At 43.4% G+C, this 24,476-nt stretch overlaps 2 protein-coding genes across 2 annotated transcripts; one reads left to right on the top strand and one right to left on the bottom strand.

Moving 5' to 3' along the window:
- Positions 1 to 5,895: 5,895 nt before the first annotated feature.
- LOC125444097 (olfactory receptor 14A16-like) lies at positions 5,896 to 13,424 on the top strand. Its single transcript, XM_048516535.1, has 2 exons — positions 5,896 to 6,837; positions 13,350 to 13,424. Exons 1-2 carry the CDS (start codon positions 5,908 to 5,910, stop codon positions 13,422 to 13,424), a joined length of 1,005 nt encoding a protein of 334 aa, XP_048372492.1. The 5' UTR covers positions 5,896 to 5,907.
- Positions 13,425 to 22,896: 9,472 nt separating this feature from the next.
- LOC125444096 (olfactory receptor 14A16-like) lies at positions 22,897 to 23,856 on the bottom strand. Its single transcript, XM_048516534.1, has one exon. The coding sequence runs from the start codon at positions 23,854 to 23,856 to the stop codon at positions 22,897 to 22,899; it is 960 nt and encodes a 319-aa protein (XP_048372491.1).
- Positions 23,857 to 24,476: the final 620 nt, after the last annotated feature.

Here is a 24,476-nt window from a genome sequence, read left to right as displayed (position 1 = left end):
AAAATTCACTCGAGCAGGGGGACCTCAGGAAAACTTAATGGGGGGGAGAGGAAATTTCTTAAATGAGGAATGCAATAGAAAGGCTTGCTGCAAATGCAGATGTATAAAACAACATGAAAGCTACTATAGATAGAAAGAATTACTTACAGGAACCAGCTTGTTGTCAGAAATAAAAACAACCCATTTGAATTGGTCTTGCCACCGGTATTATTGACAATTTGAGTGAGCAAACATAGACAATTTATTTCTAAATTTACTTGATTTATATTTCACCTTTTTCATTGAAGCTCAGAGTGAAGCACAGAATTAAAACAAAAAAACAAAGAAAAGAAATGAATACCAGTGTAATACATGCAATGGACATTACATTAAAATTAAACCAAAAAACGAGAGAACACTGAAATAAAAATTGCATTATACAGCCAAAAAACAATTTGGTAGTATAGGTGTGTGTGTGTGTGTGTCTACCTTTTTCAAACATTAAAACCACAATTTTGTTAAATCATTATAAATGTATAACATGTTATAAAATAATTTGATTAAAATGTGGATAAAAAATAAATTATCCCATACATCTAATTGCATAATGAAAGCAAACATTCAGTTTAAAGCATCGGATAGGAAAAGAACTAATGTTCATTACTTCCCAGGACTTGAGTAAAGCAGAGTGATTTGATTTCATTTCCTTAGGATGAATTCTACCAGCCGTTCTGATTGACCGCTGATCTCCTACACAGTGGGCTTCCAGCACTGGATAGCTATCATCCACATGAGTCTGACACTCTCTATCATAGCATCTGGGTGATGCAAAGGGCTCTTTATTTTTATTTTGACTTAATATCCTGCCCACTCCAACCAAGGCCAGGCTCATGGTTGATTCTCCCTCTTTCACCAGCAAACACTTTGTACAAATCCAACCAAGCAGCTGAATATGTTTGCTGATAGAACTGATAGAACACTAACTAATATAAATCAAGTTAGTGTAGATTCTTCACACTATTCCAAACTTCAGTCTATTCCCGTGGTGGCGAACCTTTGGCACTCCAGATGTTGTGGACTACAATTCCCATCAGCCCCTGTCAGCATGGCCAGTTGGCCATGCTGGCAGGGGATGATGGGAATTGTAGTCCATAACATCTGGAGTGCCAAAGGTTCGCCACCACTGGGCTATTCCAAAACCATTTAAAAATGTTAAAGCATAGCAACAGAGTCTACATAAAACCAATACTATAACATGTACAAGTCTATGTAAAAATGAAGCATTATTATGATGCCCAATTGAAAGATAAGATGCTTACCACTATACTCTCAGTGTTAGTGCATTCTGCTCACTTGAATTTACTTGGGTCTTCCGTCCTTGAATTGCACTATGTTCACGTATTCCAATTATTGAAAATGACTATAGACAGTCACATCAAAGATGCATGCGGGGGGAGAAGGATCCTGCTTTCATGTATAGGTGAATGTTAACAAGACGTTCTCGTATTTCTCAACCAAATACTGTCATCTTCCATACACACATTCTCTACTGCATGCTCATCTAATTGAAATACCCAAAGCTAAAAATAGAAAGAAAGAAAGAAAGAAAGAAAGAAAGAAAGAAAGAAAGAAAGAAAGAAAGAAAGAAAGAAAGAAAGAAAGAAAGAAAGAAAGAAAGAAGCTGTTAAGACCTTTTTCTATAAAAGGTCCTTAAATACTCTGAACTTAATAACTATGTTACCAGATGACAACAAATGGAATCTGTCCAAATGAGAGCAGATTCCTCACTGTTTTACAGTTAAATTACATTAATATGTATCTATATGATAAGTTTATTTAGTAAGTTTTGTATCTATATGTCTTACGGATTTTTCTTTGTAGATTTCTCATTGACTTCTGATATGCCTTCTGTTCTCAGCCCAAAGTGGCATTTTATAAATGCCTTCTGGCCCTTTTTGAAGTAATTAACAGTCCAATTGTAGTGACAGGTAAAAACATTGTTATTCGGGAGGTGAATAATTACTATTGGTTTAGTGTTTGGAAATTTGGTCTCAACATATCAGCAGTCTGAAATTAGTTGAGATCCTAAGGGTGGGAGAGGAGGGGGGGAGGAGGAACAGGGGAAGGAAGAGATCCCGGAAGACATCAATCATCCAGAGCTTTATTAATTATATCCATTGGAGTATTGGCATGACATATGGCGTGGATCCAGGCATCAGGCAACTTTCCTGTTGAATGATGGACACCTCCAAAGCATGCTTCCTAGGGCTGAATGTGGCATGGTGAGCCCAGAAGTACCACATAGCTAAGGGCCTCTGGAAGTTGAGCAAAGTGGCAGTCCCTGAGTTGGGCATGCCACTGCATGGCTCCACTTCCCAAACCCTTAATGGAGTCCCCAAAATGGGGTAGATAAGCAGGCAGGCATGACCTTCCTCCACAATAAATCTGGTCCAATGCCCCAAACTTCCCAGAGCTGGGACAAGAATGTTAAACATAATAGAAAACAGTGTAACCCACATTGCAGAGGGTAACTGATGGAGGGAAAGTGAAGTCACTGGAAATGACTGAGTACAGGGCTGCCTTCCCCTCCATTCCCCATAACAGACTACTTGTGAGGTATGTGAGGCTGGTCACTTGTGAGGAATGTCAGGGTACAGTTGCCAGATCCTGGTGGAAACATTCCTGGAGACTGGAAGATGGATCATATGCCAAGAGCTACTTGCCAGCCATATAAGTATTCCTGAGCCACTGATTGGTAGAGTTGCTGACTCAAATTTGGGAAATTCCTCAAAATATTTGGGCGGGAGTCTGGAAATGATAAGACTTCAGGAGAAGAGGGAGTTCCGTATTGTATAATCCCATATAGTTACTCTCTATATTCCTCTAGGGCAGGGGTAGGGAACCTGCGGCTCTCCAGATGTTCAGGAACTACAATTCCCATCAGCCCCTACCAGCATGGCCAATTGGCCATGCTGACAGAGGCTGATGGGAATTGTAGTTCCTGAACATCTGGAGAGCCGCAGGTTCCCTACCCCTGCTCTAGGGGAATAGAGATAATGTGGAATTCCAGAAGATTTTTATTAACCACCTGATGGTTGGAAGCCCTAGTGCCTTGTGAGTGTCCATATGCCCCAAGCCACTAGCTCTGTGAAGTTGCATTGCTGGCAAGTCTTCCCTTCCTGTCTTCACGTTAATAGTGCTGCAATTCCACAGAGGCTTATGACGTAATGGAAGGCTGCATGACATCTGATGACCTTGGCCAATATGGATATCTGCCATTCACAGAAATGTCATCAGGTTTTCCTATTGAAGCAGTAGGTGTCAGTGAGGTTGCTCAGGATGTCAGGATGCTTACTTAGCAATCTGGGGCTTGTAGAATAATAATAAGAATACGGGTTTTGATGTATACCCCACTTTTCTCTCCTGTAAGTAGACTCATGGCTCCTTTCCCTTCCTCTCCCCACAACAGACTCCTTGTAAGGTAGGTGGAGCTGAGAGTGTTCCTGTTTCACCAGGAACATCTGGTTCACCAGATAAGACTTTGCCATTCAGGTGGAGGAGTGGGGAATTCAACCTGTTCTCCAGATTAGAATCCACCTACTCTTAACTATTACACCACATGGGTCATCTACCTTGCATGCAGCATGTCCATAGAGAAACATCCAGCAACTTTATTGTTATGACTATGCTCATCAACCATCAGTGAGGTATAAATCTGGTTCCCTGAAGACTAATCAGAACATTTCCAATCTCTGAACAGTAAGGTCCCCATTCTGATAAATCTTTAGAGAGTTGAAAAGCAACAGTGTTAATTAGTTCTTCTGTATCTGCTCCTGAGATATAATACATAGTTCGACAGACTCAGCCCTTACATCACTTTTCAGAATTTGCATGGCTAAATTTGTCTGATGTGTTTCCATCTCCTTATTTCTAGGAACAAATGAAAAAACAACAACAGGTACATGTAAAAACTTTTTTCCTCCAGTCATTTGATCATAGCAACATGATGATTTATGGTAGATTTAACAGAAATAAAACATTGGGAGGATTTTTTTTTAAAAAAAAGGATCAATGAGTCTGTCCATTCAAATGTTTGGTTCAAAACAGTGTTTTTGTGACTTTCAAACATGACAGTGCATATCTTGAATAAAAAGCATAATAATAAAGTAACCGTAACATTTTTTAAAAAAATAATTATCCTGCAGATAATAGATTAGGGTTTTTTTCTTTGTTGTCATCTTCAAGAAAAACATAACAGCCATATTTTGTATGTTGTTGTTCATCATACTCTGTTAAAGATGAAGATTCTTTCCTTTCTTCCAAGGATCAACCTTCTTTAGTCAAAGAAACAGGAAATATTAGTTCAGTTTGATTTCTGTATTCTTCTTGATGCTGCGAGAAGTAGATGTGGCAAACTAATACACTATTATAGATAAATTACAATATTAAAACTATAGTATAATGCATGCTGTGTTTAAACAATCATTGGAATCTTGCTTTCCTTTAATAAGTGCTCCTTAAATCTGCTATAGTTTCCAAAGACAAAAATGAAACATCATTGGTTCCAGATGAAAGCCAACATGGCATTGTGATTAAGAGCAGGTGGATTCTAATCTGGAGAATCAGTTTGATTCCCCACTCCTACACCTGAGAGGAAGAGGCTTCTCTGGTGAACAAGATGTATTTCCACACTCCTACATTCCTGTTGGATGACCTTGGGTTAGTCACAGTTATTCAGAACTCTCTCAGGCCCACCTTCCTCATAAGGTGACTGTTGTGGGGAGGAGTTTTTAAGCCACCATGAGTCTCCTTACAGGAGAAAAAAGATGGGATACAAATCCAAACTCTTCTTCTTCTTATACTTCTTTTTCCTGGCAAGAGATGATCAGAAGTAGTTTACCATTGCCACCTTCTGTATCGTACTAACCAGAGTTACCCAAAGTGTCACTGCCATTCTCTGTAAAAGAATCTCCACCAGTTTCACCTTCCACTGCTTCTGCTGCTCAGTAGCTACCCTTCAAGGATTTCTTGGTCTCCATCACAATTTGAATTGTTCGTTTTCTTCTGCTGATATGGCCATTTCTTCCTAAAGGGGGTACATGCATTTTACTCTGTCGTCTTAGCTGTGACCACCCCATCTTGAGTAACTCTGATAGGAGTTTAGCCTTTTGACAGAGTCTGAACTCCTTCACAGTATAGATCTCAGCTTCACTGACACATACCCTTACCTCACAAACTCCATCACCATGTTAGGTGTACATCTAAGAGGTTTTTTCTATAAAAAATATCTTTAGAAATATTTTTAAAATTCATTTTCTTCCATAAGCCAAAACAATTTATAGAGCTAGTCTGAAAGGGATGTTGGTCAGAATTATATTGTTCTAAGCCCTTTGACTTCAGTAAATTTGAGTGTAACTTTGCATTGGACTACATTACCCTGAATATTGATCAGCATATAATAGTGTAACCCACTGACATGAATTGTCCAAGTTAATCTGATCTCATTGGATCTCAAAAGTAATCAGCTGTTAGAATAAATAAGGAAAATACTGGTTAGTATTTGGTTGGGAGACTACCAAGGAAATCCACAATGAGTATGCAAAGACAATATGCAAAGACAATGACAAACCACCTCTTTTTGTCTCTATGTCTGATTCCGCATGGGCCAAAAACAGCAGTGTGAAAACGGGGTGAAAATAATGTAAAAGGGTTTAAAACAGTGTAAAAGGGTTTATACTGTTTTCACACTGTTTTCACACTGCTGTTTTTGGCCCATGCGGAATCAGCCTTGGTTTGAAAACCTTATATGGTTGCCAGAAACTGATTGTGTCTTGACCATCAATAGTTTAAGTAGATTACTATGTTTCTTCAAACATTTCCTCCATTAATGACTTTCCTTCTTTTCACAGAATATTTCAAGCAAACCAAATGTCAAACCAATCCACAGTTATGGAGTTCCTTCTGAAGGGTTTTTCTGAGGACCCCAATGGACAGATACTGCATTTTGTGATATTTCTGTCAATTTATGTCATAGCCCTGTCTGGGAATGCTCTCATAATCACACTGGTGTTGTTCAATCAGCAGCTTCACACCCCTATGTACTTTTTTCTGCTGAACTTATCATTCTCAGATATATGCTTTATTTCCACCACTGTTCCCAAATCCATGGCCGCCTCCTTATCAAACAGCAAGCTGATCTCTTTCTATGGGTGTGTTGCCCAGATTTTCTTAGTGATGACTTTTGCAGGTGGTGAGCTAGCTCTGCTTACCATCATGGCTTATGACCGCTATGTAGCAATTTGCCATCCTCTACAGTATATGTTAATCATGAACTGGGAAACCTGCTCTCACCTGGCAGCTGCTTCCTGGACCAGCAGTGTGATCCATGCTGTAGTAGAAACTAGTATTACATTTAGTTTAAACTTCTGTGGGTCCAATATTATTGAGCAGTTTTTCTGTGATATCCCTCAGCTACAAAAGATCTCTTGCACGGATACAGAAGCAAATCGAGTCCTGATCCTTGTTATTTCACTCACTGTAGATGCCTTCTGCTTTGTGTTCATCTTTGCTTCCTATGGCTACATCTTCTCAGCCGTGCTGAAGATTCCATCAGTTCAGGGCAGATACAAAGCCTTCTCTACTTGCATTCCCCACTTGACAGTGTTTTCCTTATTTATTCTCACAGCTGGGTTTTCATACATGAGGCCCAAAGCCCTCTCCTCTCCCACTGTCGACCTGCTCTCTGCTATTTTGTATGCTGTTTTACCCCCAGTCTTGAATCCAATCATTTATAGTCTCAGAAACAAGGATATCCAAGAAGCAGTGTGCAAAATATCAAAAAAAGTTAAAAACTTTCTTGTAGGTCCATGGTAAAGAAAAACAAAGGAACTGAAAAGCACTGATTCTCACACACATCTATACACACAGCAAGCATTGTTTTGGTAAATTCCTGGAGATTATTCAAATGTGCCAGGTCATGACAAAGTCTGCAAAGGGGAGGGAGCACCTATTTTACTGTTTATTAAGTGCCAGATCAAAACATTTTTTTTCTGTCAAAGGGGTTGATTCTTCTAAATTCTTGCTTTTTTACAGTTTGCTTGTAGCCTGAAAGCTATTCTAGGATACTCCTTTTAAGATGCTATACAATTTTATGCTCTTGCTGAGATTTGTATGCTGACTTTTTACTATTTTCATTCCTTGGCCATTTCTGCACGGCCACGATGGGGGTACATGACTCTGACCCAACCCCCCTGGGACCGTTCGCATGAACGGTTCCTGAAACTACCGGGACGACAGTGCCACGCTGCCCAAACGCTTCCACCGACTTAATTATCTCTGCAGCCATCCGGCGTAGTCACCAAGGCTGACACCCCTGCCCTGCTAGACTGCTCCGGAGTCGCAGGGCAGGGGGTCGTGTCCCCAGGCCTTGGCGACGCGGCAGATGGCCGCAGAAACAGATGGCCGCGATGGGGAAAGGGGGGAGGGATGGCGCCTTCCAGCCGCTGCCATTCGCATGGCAGCAACTGGAAGCTGCCGTTTTCCCAAAACCTTGCTGGGGAAGCGAGGTGGGGAAACGGCTGCTCAGAAGCTGTGCCCCCCGTGTGAACGGCTCCCTGGGGACAGCGTTTTTGCTGTCCCCAGGGCGCTGTTTATGGTTCGTGTGGAAAGAGCCCTTGTTTCAACCTTTACAGACTCTATGTTCATGTTGTGTTTTACTTTGTATGCTGCTTCATACTGGCTGCATGGAGAAGCAGCAGAGAAATCAACAACATAAAGAGGGCTGAAGTGTTTATCTGGTGAGCTAGTTAATCTGAAGGCTGGTAGCCTATTTGACTACTATTAATTACAGTACCCCACACTGAAGAAGCTGTGAAGTGGCATTGCTATGACTAGTCAGTCATTAATAAAGTGCTAATTTAACCCATTATTTCAACTTGCCTTTTTATAGTGGAATGCAGGAATGATAGATTAATGAACATAGACTTGCTGTACATTAAATACTACATTAGAAATCCGTTTTCATATGAATTGATTGTACGTATAGAAAAATCATGGAATGAATCCTACTTTCAGGGGGTTTTTTCTCTTTAAACAATCTATAGCCATTCCTGGTGCCACAGAAAAATCAAGATTTGATTCCTGTAATAGGGAAAGATCTGAAACAACTGGGAGTAAAAATAGGTGCTCTGCGCCTGGTATGGCAGTCAAGAAAGCTAAGTATGTTCTCTGTGAATGATTGGAGAACACTTTTTTTATTTTGGGGAGAAGTATGGAGGTGATGTAATTACCCCTAGACTAGATACTATGGGTGTGCACCATTTTTTTTTCAGTATTTTTCAGGTTTAGGTTTAAAAAACCTGGAAATTTCCAAAAGAAGCCAAAAGAAACCAGCCTCCCACTTTTTCTTTTTTTTTTTTAAAAAAAAAAACTTCTTCCAGGTTTTTTGGATCTTTTGAACCTGAGTCCAAAAAATGCCAAGCCACAGATTTGAATGCTGGGCTCATAGTCTAACATTGAGCTCTGTGCCTTCCCAGCTGCTTCCAATGTCCAAGTAGTCTTAGGAAACAGCCACAGAGAATTGATTTTTGGAATCAGCAGGTGATTGTTCATATGCCCTGAGCCACTAGCCCTGCGGAGTTGCATTGCTGGCAAGTCTTTTCTTCCTATATTCTGGTTAGTAGTGCTGCAATTCCAGGAAAGTTTATGACATAAAAGAAGGCTGCATGACATCTGATTGCCTTGGCTAGTATGGGAGATTGTGATTGACTGAGCCCATATCTGCCATTCACAGAAATGTCATCAGGTTTTCCCATCAGAGCAGTAGGTATCAGTGAGGTTGCTCAGGACTGCAGGATGCTGTTTTAGCAATCTGGGGCTTGTAGAGTAAGAAGAAGAAGAAAATGCTGGCCATCCAGCTTGCATGCAGCATGTCCTTAGAGAAACATCCAGCAGGTCTATTGTTACCCCCTGTGCTCATCCATAATCAATAAGGTATAAATCTGACTCCCTCAGGGCTAATCAGAACAAGGCATTCAGGCCATTACCTGATGACTCTACTATGCTATCTCCAACATTCTGAACAGCAAAGTCCTGCTTTTGATAAACCTTCAGAGAGTTGAAAAGCAACAGTGTTAATCAGTTCTACTGTATCAACTCCTGAGATATAATATATAGTTCTACAGAGTCAGCCCTTGCATCACATATAAGTATTTGCATGGCTAAATCTCTCTCGTGTGGTCCCATCTCCTTACTTCCAGGAACAAGTGAAAACACAGGAACAGGTAAACACTTTCTTTCCCTCGGTCAGTCATTTGAGATCATAGAAAGATTATGATTCATGGAAAGATTTTAACTGAGGAAAATAAAAATGTTGGGAGATATTTTAAAATGGATCAATGAGTCTATCTAGTTCAAAAGTTGGGTTCAAAACAGTGTTTTTGTGACTTTCAAACATGACACTGTATACCTTGGGCAAAAGCATAAGTATAATGTAACAATAGCATTTAAAAAAACATTAATTTTCCTACAGAAATTAGATAAGGTTTTTTTTCTTTGTTATCATATTCAAGAAAAACATCACAGTCATGTTGTGTCTGCTGTTGTTCATGTTACTCTGTTAAAGATAAAAATATAATTTAAATTTTTTCATTTCTCTTCCCAAGCATCAGCCTTCTTTAGTAAAAGAAACAGGAAATAGCAGTGCTGTCTGATTTCTGTACTCTTCTTAATGCTGAGGGAAGTAGATATGACTAAGAAATACATTATGATAGATGTATTACAATATTAAATGACAGTATAATGTATGCTATGGTTAAACATTAATTGAAATCTTACATTCCTTTCATAAAGGACTCCTTAACTCTGCTTTGGTTTCTCAAGACAAAAATTAAACATCACAGGTTTTTTAAGTAAGGGATTATCAGAAGTAGTTTACCGTTGCCACCTTCTGTTCAGTACTAGCCAGAGTTAGCCAAAGTACAACTGCAGTTCTCTACAAAAGAATTAACACCAGTTTCACCTTCCACTACTTCTGCTGCTCAGTAGCTACCCATCAAAGATTTCATGGCCAATCACAATTGGAACAGTTCTCTTCTGCTGGTGTGGCCATTGGTTCCTCAAGGGGTACATGCATGGGAGTCTGGTGTCTCAGCTATGACCATTCCATCTTGAATAACAATGCTAGGAGTTTAGCCTTTTGACAGAGTCTGAACTCCTTCAGTTCAATATTGCTGTCAGCTTCACTGACACACATTGTTACCTCCCAAATTTCCTCACCATATTGGATATACATCTAAGAGGGATTTAAAAAAAATAGATAAAAAGTTTGAAATCTTTTAAAAATCCTTTTCTTTCCAGAAGCCAAAACAGTTTAAAGAGTCAGTCTGAAAGGGATGTTGGTTAGAATTATATTGTTCGAAGCCCTTTGACTTTGACTTCAGTAAATTTGGATATAAATTTGCACTGGATTACACTGATTATTATTCAGTGCAGCATAATGTAAAACCCTGACATGGATTGCCCAAGCTAATCTGATCTCATTAGATCTCAAAAGAAATCAGCTGTGAGAATAAATAAGGAAAAAACGGTTAGTATTTGGTTGGGAGACTACCAAGGAAATCCACAAAAGCTATGCAAAGACAGGCAATGGCAAACCACCTCTTTTTGTCTCTTGGTTTGAAAACCTTATAGGGTTGCCATAAACTGATTGTGACTTGACCACCAGCAGTTTAAGTGGACAACAATGTTTTACAAAACAATGTTTTTTCCATTAATGACTTTCTTTCTTTTCACAGAATATTTTCAAACAAAATGTCAAACCAATCCACAGTTATGGAGTTCCTTCTGAAGGGTTTTTCTGAGGACCCCAATGGACAGATATTGCATTTTGTGATATTTCTGTCCATATATGTCATAGCCCTCTCTGGGAATGTTCTCATAATCACACTGGTGTTCCTCAGTCACCAGCTTCACATCCCTATGTACTTTTTTTTTCTAAGTGAACTTCTATCCTTCTTCAGATATTATATGCTTTATTTCCACCCACTGTTCCCAAATCCATGGTTGCCTCCTTTAACAAACAGCAAGCTGATCTCACCTTTCTATGGGTGTGCTGCACAGATTTTCTTAGTGATAACTTTTGCTGGTGCTGAGCTAGCTCTGCTTTTACCATCATGGCTTATGACCGCTATGTAGCAATTTGCCATCCTCTACAGTATATGTTAATCATGAACTGGGAAACCTGCTCTCACCTGGCAGCTGCTTCCTGGACCAGCAGTGCTGGATCCCATGCTTTTAGCAGAAACTAGTATTACATTTAGTTTTAAACTTCTGTGTGGTCCAATATTATTGAGCAGTTTTTTCTTGTGATATCCCTCAGCTACAAAAAAGATCTCTTTGCAACGGATAAGCAGAAGCTTAATCAAGTCCTGATATTTGTTCTTGGATTAATTGTGATTCCCTTCTTGCCTTTGTGTTCATCTTTGTTTCCTATGGCTACATCTTCTCAGCCATGCTGAAAGGAATTCCATCAGTTCAGGGAGCGAAAGATACAAAAGCTCCTCTCTACTTGCATTCCCCCCTAATTTGATGCAAGTTTTCCTTATTTCATTCTCACAGCTGGTTTTCATACATGAGGCCCGCCCAAAGCCCCTCTCCTCTCCCAATTGCCGTCGACCTGCTCTGCTGTTTTTTTATATGCTGCTTTTACCCCCAGTCCTGAATCCACCTAATTTACTTAGCCTCAGAAACAAGGATATTCATGAAGCAGTGTGTGCAAAATATCAAAAAGTTAAGAAAACCTCTCTTTGTAGGTCCACAGTAAAAGAAAAAAAAACAAAAGAACCTAGAAAAGCCCTTGGCTGTTGCACACATCTATACAATCCCAGCAAGCATTGTTTCTAGTAATTCCTGGAGATTTGTCAAATGTGCCAGGTCATGCCAAAGTCTGCAAAGGGGTGAGAGCACCTATTTTACTGTTTATTAGGTGCCAGATCAATTTTGTTTTCTGTCAAGGGGTTGATTCTTCTAAATTCTTGCTTTTTTACAGTTTGCTTGTAGCCTGAAAGCTATTCTAGGATACTCCTTTTAAGATGCTATACAATTTTATGCTCTTGCTGAGATTTGTATGGTGACTTTTTACTATTTTCATTCCTTGTTTCAACCATGATTACAGGTATTTCGGCCAAGCGGACCTGGTGTGTCATCCTATGCATGCATCTAGGCCTCTCCTTTGGTAAAGTTCTGGCCCACACCTCATGAGGCCGGCTTTTCACACGCTGGATTTGGTCTTTGGTTTGGGGGTTAATATGGTCATATCCTTCACGGATGAGAATGCCATGAAGTCTGGACCATGACACGCTTTGAAGGTCTTCTGATGGCCCTCTGCTAATTTCAAACCCGCTCTAAGCGCAGGGTTGATTATATGTCTACCGCTGAGAACTTATGGGATCCGACATTGGTTTCCTAAGATATGCTCGCGGGACCCCTGAACCCGGCCGGCACACCTCTCGATGAGCAGGTGGAGGACTGGAACTCCTTCAGCTCTCCGATGCCATCGAGGATTACAGCTCCCGCGCCCTTTCGCCTCTCTGTTCGGCAGGCTCCCTTGGTATACCGGTGAGCTGTTTCATATGAAACGGATGCTTAATTTTAGACGCATCAGAAGCGAAAGTGTGGCGGAAATCTCGCGGACGGAGGCTTTCGCTAAGTGCCAACATCTTATAGGACGCTTATGAAGCGCCTATGAGATAGAAGTAAATCTAAGGAGCTAAGAGGCTTTCTTCTCCTCCTCTCTGCGCCTTGCTAGCTCCCCGCCTCGGCGCAATTAATTATTTTCCTCAGATAATCTTCGGCTCCTTGACCTCCTTCGGAAGGGGTCTACAAATCATCGCATTGGCTATTAGCTGTGAGGCATTCATGAGCTTTTTTGCAGATAAAGTCACGCTATCACTGGACCTTCCCGCCACGCTATCTACAATTAGTGAACTGGAGGCTCTCTTTGCCGCCTTCGGCCCAAGTTTGGCCCAGTTCTCCCTGCTCGAAGCCGGGCCAAGGACAGGGCCTTGGCTGCTGTTAGACCTACTACCTGTCCTTCTGGATCCGCGGCCCCTCCTGGCTTATAAAGCTTGCCGCGGAGCTACCAATTCCCATCTGTTGAACATCATCAATGGCCTTTGAGCAAGGGTCTTTCCGGATGGGTTGAAGGAGGCAGTGGTCCTACTTCCACTCTTGAAAAGACCATCGCTAGATCCAGGTGATCTGGCCACCAATGCCTCGGCTCTAATCTTCGCTTCTGGGGAAGGTAATTGAGAGAGTGGTGTTGGAGCAGCTTCAGGGTTTCCTGGATGACGATCGCTTCGGCACTCTTCCAGTCCGCTTCCGTGCTGGGCATGGACGGAGACCGCTTCATCGCCATCACAGACACGCCCGCGATGCAACTCGACTAGCGTGGATCGGGCGCTGCTGGTTTTGTTAGATCTTTACCGCGAGCGCTTGATATGGTCGATCATAACCTTGACCGGGCCTGGCCGCTCCGTACGGGGCACTGTCCTTCAGTGGATTGCCTCGCTTTCTCCGACCGGAGTCAGCAAGTGTGGTGCGGGATGAAGCCTCCCGAGGTGCCCGCTTCAGTGCGAGCACCGCAGGGAGCCGCTATCCCCGCCATTATTTAACATTTATATGCGACCCCTTGCCCAGTTGGTGCGGAGCTTTGGGCTGATCTGTCATAAATATGCTGATGACACTCAGCCCATTCTGTTGATGGAGGGGATGTTGCCCCGCGCTCTCCAGCATTGTTTGGAGGCGGTAGCTGGTTGGTTGCAGCAGAGCAGGTTGCAACTGAATCCATCGAAGATGGAGATCCTCTGGCTAGGACCGCAGGGGTGAGGTTAGGGGATTTCCAGCCGCCGTGGGAGGGGGGGTCTCATTGCCACGACTCTCTGTTCAGTCTGGGGGTCCACCTGATTCGCTCTCTACCGGAGACCCAGGTGGCCCATACAACCCGGACTGCATTTTTCCATCTTCGCCAGGCCTGGCGGTTGGCTCCCTTCCTCTCCCAGGCGGATCTGGCCACTGTGATCCATGCAACGGTCACCTCCAGGCTGGACTATTGTAACTCGCTGTACGCCAGCCTTTCCCGCGCTTGATTCGAAGTTAAAATTGGTCCAACATGCAGCACGCCTGCTCACAGGAGGCTCTTCAGAGAACACATCCAGCCTGTGTTGCGACAGCTGCATTGGCTCCCCGGGTCAATCTTCAATCATCTTCAAGGTGTGGGTTTTGACCTTTAAGGCTTCTTTGCGCTGCCTGGGACCCTCGTATCTCGACCGTGATCACCCCATATGTCCCAACTCGGCCTCTGCGCTTCTGCAGAGGCCAACTTTTACTGGTGGCCCTCGCCCTTCTATGATGGGTTGGCCTCCACGCTGGCCAGGACCTTTACGGCACTGGCCTCCGCCTGGTGGGAACACCCTTCCTCCAGCTGTCCACCCTGTGGGACCTGGGTGAGTTCCGCAGGGCCTGTAAGACTGTGTTGTTCCACCGGGCCTTTGGAGTGTCCAGCTGCTGACATGGTGCCCCCTTACTGCCCTGCCCCTAGGCCAGTTACATCAGGCTCCCCATATTGAGGGGTCCTGCCATCCCCCCCATGGGGGTAGGTTTTAAATTGGGGTCGGATGCCTTTTATCTCTAGGGGGAAGTATTTGATATTAGGTATCGGGCGCCACCTATACCTATACTTGTGCTTTTACTCATTTCACATTTTAAATGTTAATGTGTAGTTAGTTTCACTGCTTTTATAAGTTTTAGTTTATTTATGATATTTTATTATTGTATCCATTATATGTTGTGCGCCGCCCAGAGCCCTTCGGGGACGGGGCGGGATAGAAATTTGAAACATAAATAAATAAATAAATAAAATAAAAATGATGGGGTCTATCTTCATGTCCTGTTTTACTTTGTACGCTGCTTCATACTGGCTTATGGAGAAGGATCAGAGAAATCACCAACATAAAAGAGCGGGCTGAAGTTTGTGTCTGATAAACTAGTTAATCTGAAGATTTGACTACTTGACTACCATTAATTACAGTACCCCACACTTAAGAAGCTGTGAAGTGACACTGCTATGACTGGTCTGTCATGAATAAAGTTCTAATTTTACCCACTAATATTTGAACTTGCCTTTTTATTGTGGAATGCAGGAATGCAGGAATATTATTGTATGTCTTTCAAATTTTTATGCTTGTTGTTATACGGTGTGCTGGTGTGAAACCAGTCTGCTCAGATGGTATATACCAATCAATTATACATTTCATCCAATTGGTTAATATAGATGCTACAATTTTGCAATCTAAATTTAGCAAACTAATAGGCCTGTAGGAACTAGTAATGTTAGGGGCTTGTAGAGGTTTAAGAATAGCCATAATTTTACTTTTTATCCATGTTTCACGTAAACATCCCAATTCAAATATGTTATTGGTGGGTAATTTTATTAAACACAAGGGGTTAAAGAAACACCAGCATAAGACAATCAGATCCAACTGCTTTATTTGATTTGAGGTTTTGATTTACTATAATCATTTCATGGAAATTTATTTTTTCATCCATTAACCTTTTCTGTTCCTTAGCCAATTTAAGTATTTTAAGTTTACTTAGGAAATTTTTAATTCTATCTATATCTGGAGCACAAGCCTTATATGATTGCTGATAATACTCAGTAAAAACCTTTTAAAAATGAAGCTGTTAATTGATGCAATTGATCCATCCTTTATTTTTCCCAATAACTGATTCTTTTTTCCTAACCATTAATGCTGGTAATTTACTTTCTTCATCCCAATTTTTTTTTAAAAAAATCATCATCTAAATCAGTGGTTCTCAACCTTCCTAATGCCGCAACCCTTTAATACAGTTCCTCATGTTGTGGTGACCCTCAACCGTAACATTTATCCATTTTACAGATGAAGAACACTGATGCAGAGAGTCTTAGGCGGCCCCTGTGAAAGGGTTGTTCGACCCCCCCAAAGGGGTCCCGACCGCCAGGTTGAGAACCACTGATCTAAATGATTTATTTTAAAATGGAGGGAGTATAGGTCAATTTGCATAAGTTTGTTCTTTTCCAGCTTACAGAGCAACGCAGAAGCTGGAGGTGCAGGAAAGGAGAAAAAAAAAGCAAAAATCCTCCCTGCAACTGGAAAGCTCTTCATGGGACTAATGGATTTACACCACCCAAAAGGACTGGGACTGCAGCACAATGGGCCACAAACCCAGAGTAGAAGTCAACTAACATAGTCTTCACCCCCAGGAATGATCCAGCCCCCTTCCCCCTGCTGATGTCCATTCTGGATGCCAGCACAGATCCACTGCAGCCAGAACATCCAGCTTTTGCTGCGGAGGGGCTGAGGGATGACTGGCGCTTGAGTGTCTGGCCCATCTGCTGGAGTGAGTGTAAAGAAAAACACCATGTTTTTACCAAGTTCTTCTTAATTTTAAGATTATTCCTTAATACTCCATTTAAATGCCATGACTTTTTTTTTAAAAAAAAGTTTTGACTATAACTAAAGCTCATTCCGCACATGCAGAATAATGCACTTTCAAACTGCTTTCAGAGCTCTTTGAAGCTGTGCGGAATGGCAAAATCCACTTGCAAACAGTTGTGAAAGTGGTTTGAAAATGCATTATTTTGCGTGTGTGGAAGGGGCCTAAGTAAATTGAGACATGGTCTGCATAAATAACACTATTTATTTTATATCACTTATCTCATTTGCCAATAATGTTGAGATCAAAACTAAATCATCCTGGGAAAGGTATTGTGAACTTGTGAATACTAAGTATCTTTCTCAGACTGATAATGTATCCTCCAAATATCTATTAACTGAAAAAGGGATAAAGGGGTTGGGGGGGGAGAGAAAACTAAGGCCGTAAAATGATAGCCTGGAGACGGTAAAAACGCCGTCTCCAGGCTGCCATTCGCACAGGGGGCGCAGCTGCAGCGTAGCCGCGCTGCCCTCGCGGCTCACCGCCTGAAGCCGGCAGATGCTGGGAAGCGCTTGGGAGTTGATCGCCGCGGAAGCCGCTGCCGAGCGAACGGCAGCGGCTTCACGCCGCCTCCCCCACATGGCACTTATCTTGTCCCTGGGCCTCTGGAGCATCACCGAGGCCTGGGGACACGCCCCCCTGCCCTGCACCGCTGGAGGCCCAGGGACAAGCTGGGTCAGCCGGGCACCGGCACTCCGCGGCGCCACTGCCCGGTTAAGTTTCAGGACTCGCCCATGGACGGTCCTAGCGCCTGGTCGGGCACTAACGCCGACCTTCACTGCTTCACTGCAGCGGAAACGGCCTAAGTGTTTTACTGAAGGATTTATTCTTTTTCTTTTCATGCCTCTATCCAAGGTTGACTCCGTTACTGCATTAAAATTTTCTTCTAATAGCAGGTCTCAGTCTGAGAAAGAAACAACTTGATTTATGGGGATTCTTTTAAAAAGGCCCTGTTTATTGGTTCTCCAGGGTCACCATTTTTGTCTTCTATGAGACAGGATGCTGGGCTAAATGACCAGGTCTAATCCACCAGGCTTAATCCACCATGATTCTACTTATTTTTCATTGCTAACCCTCACTAAAAAGCATATTGATTATGTTTTTACAGGATAAACTAAAAAAAAGTATTCTGACCAAACTACTTCAAGTGTAAAAGTTTGCACATTGCAAGCTTTATCTCCTTGTTTCTCATGCTGTAAATTACAGGGTTCATCATGCGTGGAAGTACAGAATATATGACAGCAAATGCCAAGTTGATGTGTGGAGAGGGATGGGGTATAGGTCTCAGGTAGATAAGCATTCCACCACAGATAACTGGCTTATCTATGGTGAAGGATCCAAAATGCATTACACTGAAAATAGATACCTAGGTATTTAAACTTCTTAACCTGCTCTATGCTTTACCATTCATTCTTCAATTGTGAAATTTCCAAGTTTCAGTGAAGACAAGGACTTTTGATTTCTCAAAATTTTGTTCCAATGTATTTATCAAACAATATTCAACACAACAATTCAGCAAATGTTTTAAGCCCACTTGTGTTCAGGACAGCAAAACTGCATCATCACCATAAAGGAGTAAGGGTGTATGGACTGAGCCTAGTCCAGAACTATGTCCATCAACTTTAGAAAGAAATGGAGCAAAATAATTTAAGAACAAATTAGAGAAAAAAGGAGCCCAAATACACCCTGCTTTATTGGTAATTATGTTTTAAGTCAACTTCCCTGGCATGGAGCATTTAATTTGACAACTCATGGAGATGTGCAGCTTTTTGATGAGGAACAAAATTCCTTAAAAATATGTAAGTTGTCCTATAATACAGCCTTTTCCATTTCCTACAGAATTCAGAGTTTACCACTGATTTATCTGTTTACATGGAAGTTTGGCAGAAAGAAGATATAGCAGCTAAATATTCTAACATTCCCTGCAGTGACGTAGGTATAGATTTTTTGTGGGGGGGTGTTCGGGGGCGAGGCCACGCCCCCACCTGCCTCTGTGTGCATGGACATGCCTCCCCAAGCCTCACCCCCAGCCTAAGTGCTTATAAAAGCAGTTATCCGAGGCAAGGGGATGGCAGACTCCCGTAACCCACCCACCCCGCCTCCCCCACCAGCTGGGCTCCCAGCTGGCAGCTGGCAGTCCCTTCTCTCTCCCCTCCAGGCAGAAGCTAGGGAAAATGGAGCTCAGTGCAAAATTTGAGGTTTGCGCGCGCACGCACACACACACCATGGGCGACTGCTGTGATGCTGGAATCCACCCCCAAACAGCATCACTTTCAATAGTGTTTAAATTAGGGAGCCCAGATTCTCCTTTTAAATCCACCTTAAAGGGAGAATCTGAGGTCCCCAGATAAAACAATATTGAAAGTGATGCTGTTTTGGGGTGGATTATCCCCACCCTTAAACAACATTACTTTCAATGTTTTAACTGGGGACCTCAGATTCTCCCTTTAAATCCATGCTGAATGGGGTGGATTTAAAAAGAGAATCTGGAAAAAATTGGGGGGTGCCTGCTGTCAGGGGTACAATTGTTAAGCTAGCAGCACCAAACTTTCAGGGTATCTTTGGGATATCTTTGGGATACTCCTGATGATACCACTAGGGTTGGTAAATGGGAAAAAAATTCAGCCCCGGTTCGGATTCGGGTCCAGTTCGGATGTATGGGGTCGGATCCCCCCCTATCCGAGCCTGCCAGGCTCGGATACACCCGAATTTCCGAGATTCTTGGGTTCGTTTTTATTTTTTTGCTGTTTTTCCCTGTTTTGGCCTGCATGGGGCGCATTTTTAAAGTTATCGGCTTGAAAATTGCAGGGTATCTTTGGAATACTGTTCTGATCATTCATTCCAGGTTTGGTGCAGTTTGATTCAGGGGGGCCCAAGTTATGGATCCTCAAAGATAGCCCCTATATTCCATTGTTTTCAATGGGAGCCAATGGAATGTAGGGGCTATCTTTGAGAGTCCATAACTTGGGCCCCCCTAAACCAAAATGCACCAAACTTGGGATGAATGATCAGAACAGTATTCCAAAGATACCCTGCAATTTCCATGCCGATACCTTTAAAAATACGCCCCCTGCAGGCACCCCAGGATGTTTGCCCAAGATTCTGTGGTTTGCATTGAATTTTTTCAATTGCTTTCAATGGGGGAATTCCTGGGGTGCCTGCAGGGGGCGCATTTTTAAAGATATAATCACCAAACTATTAGGGTGTCTTCAAGACACTATTATGATCATGCACCCCATGTTTGGTGCAGTTTGGTTCAGGGGGGCCCAAGTTATGGACCCTCTAACAGGTGGTCCTTTATCACCCATTGACTCCCATTGAAACTGTGTACATAAGAACATAAGAACATAAGAACTAGCCTGCTGGATCAGACCAGAGTCCATCTAGTCCAGCACTCTGCTACTCGCAGTGGCCCACCAGGTGCCTTTGGGAGCTCACATGCAGAATGTGAAAGCAACGGCCTTCTGCTGCTGCTGCTGCTCCTGAGCACCTGGTCTGCTAAGGCATCAGGTTCACATTCCAATGGATGCCCACAGCATTTGCCCCTCCCACGTAAACTTTAGCCAAGCTGGCTGGTTCCTTTCAGGAGACTCACACCAGCAGCCCTACAGAAAATAAGTGCCCCCACCCAGAGCAAGACACACGCAAGAGCCCTCAATAATATCTCCAGCACTGAGGCAGCTGGGCATAACTGCAAGCCCCATTGAAATTTATGGTGGGGAAAAAATAATTTTTCCCACCATAGAACTTGGAGGGGCTTACTGTGTCTCACCATTGCTCCTACACATGAAGCCTGCTCAATCACTGGACACTGTGTAATAGACTTCTCTCTGTGATACACCTCTGAAGATGCCAGCCACAGATGCAGGCAAAATGTTAGGAACAAGATCTATCAGACCACGGCCACACAGCCCGGAAAACCCTACAAACCTCCACCTCTTAAAATGAAGCCACTGTGCAATACACTTCAAGCCGGGGACACAACTGACTCTGCTACCAAGCATGATGCCACGCAGTCACCACATCAATACTGCAGGAGCCAGCACAAAGGAAGCAACAATTTGGAAAACCACTTATACTGAAAATATCACAGTGCAACACAGATTTCAAAATTTCTGATTTCAACATTCCTTGGCCTAATCACAGAACTCTCTCCATTCCACCAACTTTTAAGGTGTCTGTAGGGACTCAGTCTGATGGACTCTGGTCTGATCCAGTAGGCTAGTTCTTATGTTCTTATGTTCGTAACTAGTCCAGCACTCTGTTACTCACAGTGGCTCACCAGGTGCCTTTGGGAGCTCACAGGCAGACTGTGAAAGCAATGGCCTTCTGCTGCTGGTCTGCTAAGGCATTTGCAATCTCATATCAAGGAGGATCAAGAAGATTGGTAGCCATAGATCGACTTCTCCTCCATAAATCTGTCCAACCCCTTTTAAAGCTATCCAGGAGAGTGGCCAATGCCATCATCATCTCATGTGGCAGCATATTCCAAACACCAATCACAGGTTGAGTGAAGAAGTGTTTCCTTTTATTTGGCCTAATTCTTCCCCCACCCATTATCCAAGGCAGGGGAGTCCAAGCAAAAAATAATAATGCAATACAGGTCTTCTTTATCCCATCTGCTCTTCTGGGGGGGGGGCAATGCAAACAAGGGAGGTTGAGGGAGATTCTTGGGGCAAAGTTGGTTAGAAACTGGGGGGGGGGTGTCTTTGATTGTGTATTAATTTTTTTACAATACTTTTGCAGCACTTTAACTTCCTGCATTTTCTTTCAGCAGTACATGGAGAAATCTTCTGGACAGTGGGTAAGTGGGGTATCTTTTTTACTGGGGATTGGTTGGGAAACTGGGTGGGAAGGGTGGCATGGGTGGGTGGGTGCTTACACTTGTGTGTGTGGGGGGTGCTTACACTTGTGTGCCCCTCCCCTAACCCCAAAGTCGCCCCTGCAGCCTCCAAGCCCCGATCCGCGCGCACGCACACAATTGTGTGTGCGTGCAGATCAGGGGCTTGAAGGCTGCAGGGCTGGCAAGGGTGCCGAGGGAGGGTGATTGGGGGCTTGAGCCCCCATCAACCCTCCCTCGCCCCGCTAGCCAGCCCCTCCCCTTCCCCAAAGTCGCCCCTGCAGCCTCCAAGCCCCATCCGCGCACGCACACAACTTGTGTGTGCGTGCAGATCAGGGGCTTGAAGGCTGCAGGGCTGGCAAGGGTGCCGAGGGAGGGTGATTGGGGGCTTGAGCCCCCATCAACCCTCCCTAGCCCCGCTAGCCAGCCCCTCCCCTTCCCCCAAAGTCGCCCCTGGGGCTTCCAAGCTCCGATCCCCGCGCACGCACACAACTTGTGTGTGCGTGCAGATCAGGGGCTTGGAAGGGAGCAGTTTCGGCTGGGGTGGTGGGTGGGAGGCGCGCCGCCGCCGCTGCCGGAGGGGGTGGGTGGGTGGTTGTTTGTCCCCCCCCTGGAAATCCTTCCGTATGGAAGGAAGCGTCTGGGGAGGGTGCAGCCGCCTGCCGCTTTAAAGTTTTTCCCCGGCTGGCTCGGAAGAGCCGCCGCTCGGGTGGGGGAAGGGCCCGGTGGGGGAAGGGCCCGATCCGAACCACTGGCGTTCGGATCGAGCATAGTTCAAGGGAGCAGGATCGGACCTTTGCCGGTCTAAAACACTCCGAACTAGCGGATCTCGGGCCAAACTGCAGTTCGGCCGGATCCGATCTGCCAACTCTAGATACCACCCAGGTTTGGTGAAGTTTGGTTCATGGGGTCCAAAATTATGGACTCTCAAAGGTGTAGCTCCCATCTCCTATTAGCTTCCATTGGAAACAATGGGTGATGGAGGCATCTGCTTTGGGAGTCCATAACTTTGTACCCCCTGGACAAAACCGGGGTGGTATCAGCAGCAGACTATCCTGATGATACCACCTAGGTTTAGTGAAGTTTGATTCAGGGGTGCACAGATATGGACCCTCAAATAGGTAAACCCATCTCCTGTTAGTTCCCATTGGAAACAATGGGGAATGGGGCACCCCTTTGGGGGTCCATAACTTTGGACCCCCTGAACCAAACTTCACCAAACCTGGCTGGTATCATCAGGAGTGTCACCTGACAATAGCCTGAAATTTTGGTGCCACTAGCCTAAAAACCTCACCCCCTGCAGGCCAAAATAAAAAAACACTTTAAAAATACAAAAACCCACAGACGGGGGGTGGAGCTTTGGACATGCAATGGGGGGGTCTGAACCCGAGAACTCCCCCCCCCGTACCTATATCCTTGATTCCCTGCACTGGAATGTGTACTGGTGTCTAAAGTAAGAGAACCAGATTTTGTTTCTACCTCAACTGTAGGCCCAACTGAAATATCTGTCCCCCGTGTAAAAGAGAGTAACTGAACAGACACAACATTCAGACAGACACACAAAAACCAGGCAAGATTTTCTCAGCTGAGTCCAGCCCAACAAATAGTTTTGACAGGGCAACCTTGATATCCTTGTTCCTCATGCTATAAATAATGGGATTCATCATGGGTGGGACAAAAGTATAGACCACAGTTAATGCCAAATCTAGATCAGACGGTGTTTGAGAGGGAGGCCTCAGGTAAGCAAACCACCCAGTGACTATAAATGTAGAGAAAACAATGAGATGTGGTAGGCAAGTGGAAAAGGCCTTTTGCCTTCCCTGAATAGAGGGCATTCTCAGCACAGTAGAAAAGATCAGCACATATGTAACAATGATGAAGACAAAACAACCAAACTGTACAATCACACTGACTGCAAGAGCACCAACTTCAATGACATATGAGCTACCACATGAGATCTTAAGCAAATGTGGGATTTCACAGTAGAACTGATTAACAACATTGGAGCAGAAAGTTGCAGCAAAAGTGCCACCTGTGTGCAGTGCACCATGAAGAAGGCCAGTGATCCATACACTGGCAACCATTTGGGTACAAGCTTGTCTGTTCATCACTGCTTCATATTGTAAGGGATTGCAAATGGCAACATACCGGTCATATGCCATAACAGTGAGGAGAAAAACATCAGACCCCACAAAGAACACCAAAAAGAAAACTTGAACTACACATCCAGAATAAGAAATGTCTCTGGTATTCAAGAGGAAATTGAACATGGATTTGGGGATAATGACTGAAACTGAGCCAATGTCCTGCAAGGTCAAATTCACGAGAAAGAAGTACATAGGAGTGTGCAAACGGCGGTCAAAAGCCACTGCAGAGATGATGAGGAGATTCCCTGTGACTGTGGCTAGGTACAATGCCAGAAATAAAAAGAAGTGAAGGATCTGATGTTCCCGTACCACAGAGAATTCAAGGAGCAGGAACTCTGAGATGGAGGTTTCCTTAGCCATTTTTTTAGCTATTAAAAACTCTGGAAGAAAACAGAAAGATAAATATTAAAATTCTGACTCAAGAAGAACGTTTAATTGAACTTGGAGAAGCATAGATCTGAGGATTTGCAAGTTACAGTGAACACACATTGAAACTCCAAACAGCGTACATATCTTTCTTGATATGTATGTTCAGTAATTCTGGCTGTGTCTAATCTTATATATTAATCTTATATATAATTTAACAACTTAACACTTCTATTTGTATTTACATTTCCTTATTTCTCTGACAAAGTTCTTAAAAATACAGCATAAGTCTTCCAACTCTTATAACTAAACATAAATAAACACTTAGTCCATTCAATTCTTTGTTCAGAAACAAAACTTCAGTTCCATATAGTCCATGTATCAATTCTGTAGGTTCTATATAGAAACGTCTCGCGCGTATGGAACGTTTTTCGTGCAACTTCCTCAGTATGCCAGTATGTTCAAACAACTTAAGAACTTTGTTTTAACCCCAAACTTGAATTACTCATCCAGCTCCTGGTCCTCAGTTTAATTTTTAAAGAGAACACGCATTGCCCCTTTCCTACAGACGGATGTAGGCATACACATGCAAAACTCACTCTGATTCACAGGGT

This window comes from Sphaerodactylus townsendi, linkage group LG15, assembly GCF_021028975.2.
Source record: "Sphaerodactylus townsendi isolate TG3544 linkage group LG15, MPM_Stown_v2.3, whole genome shotgun sequence".
Lineage (NCBI taxonomy): Eukaryota > Metazoa > Chordata > Lepidosauria > Squamata > Sphaerodactylidae > Sphaerodactylus > Sphaerodactylus townsendi.
The sequence above is the reverse complement of the archived record's forward strand: the minus strand, read 5'-3'. Positions and strand labels throughout refer to the sequence as shown.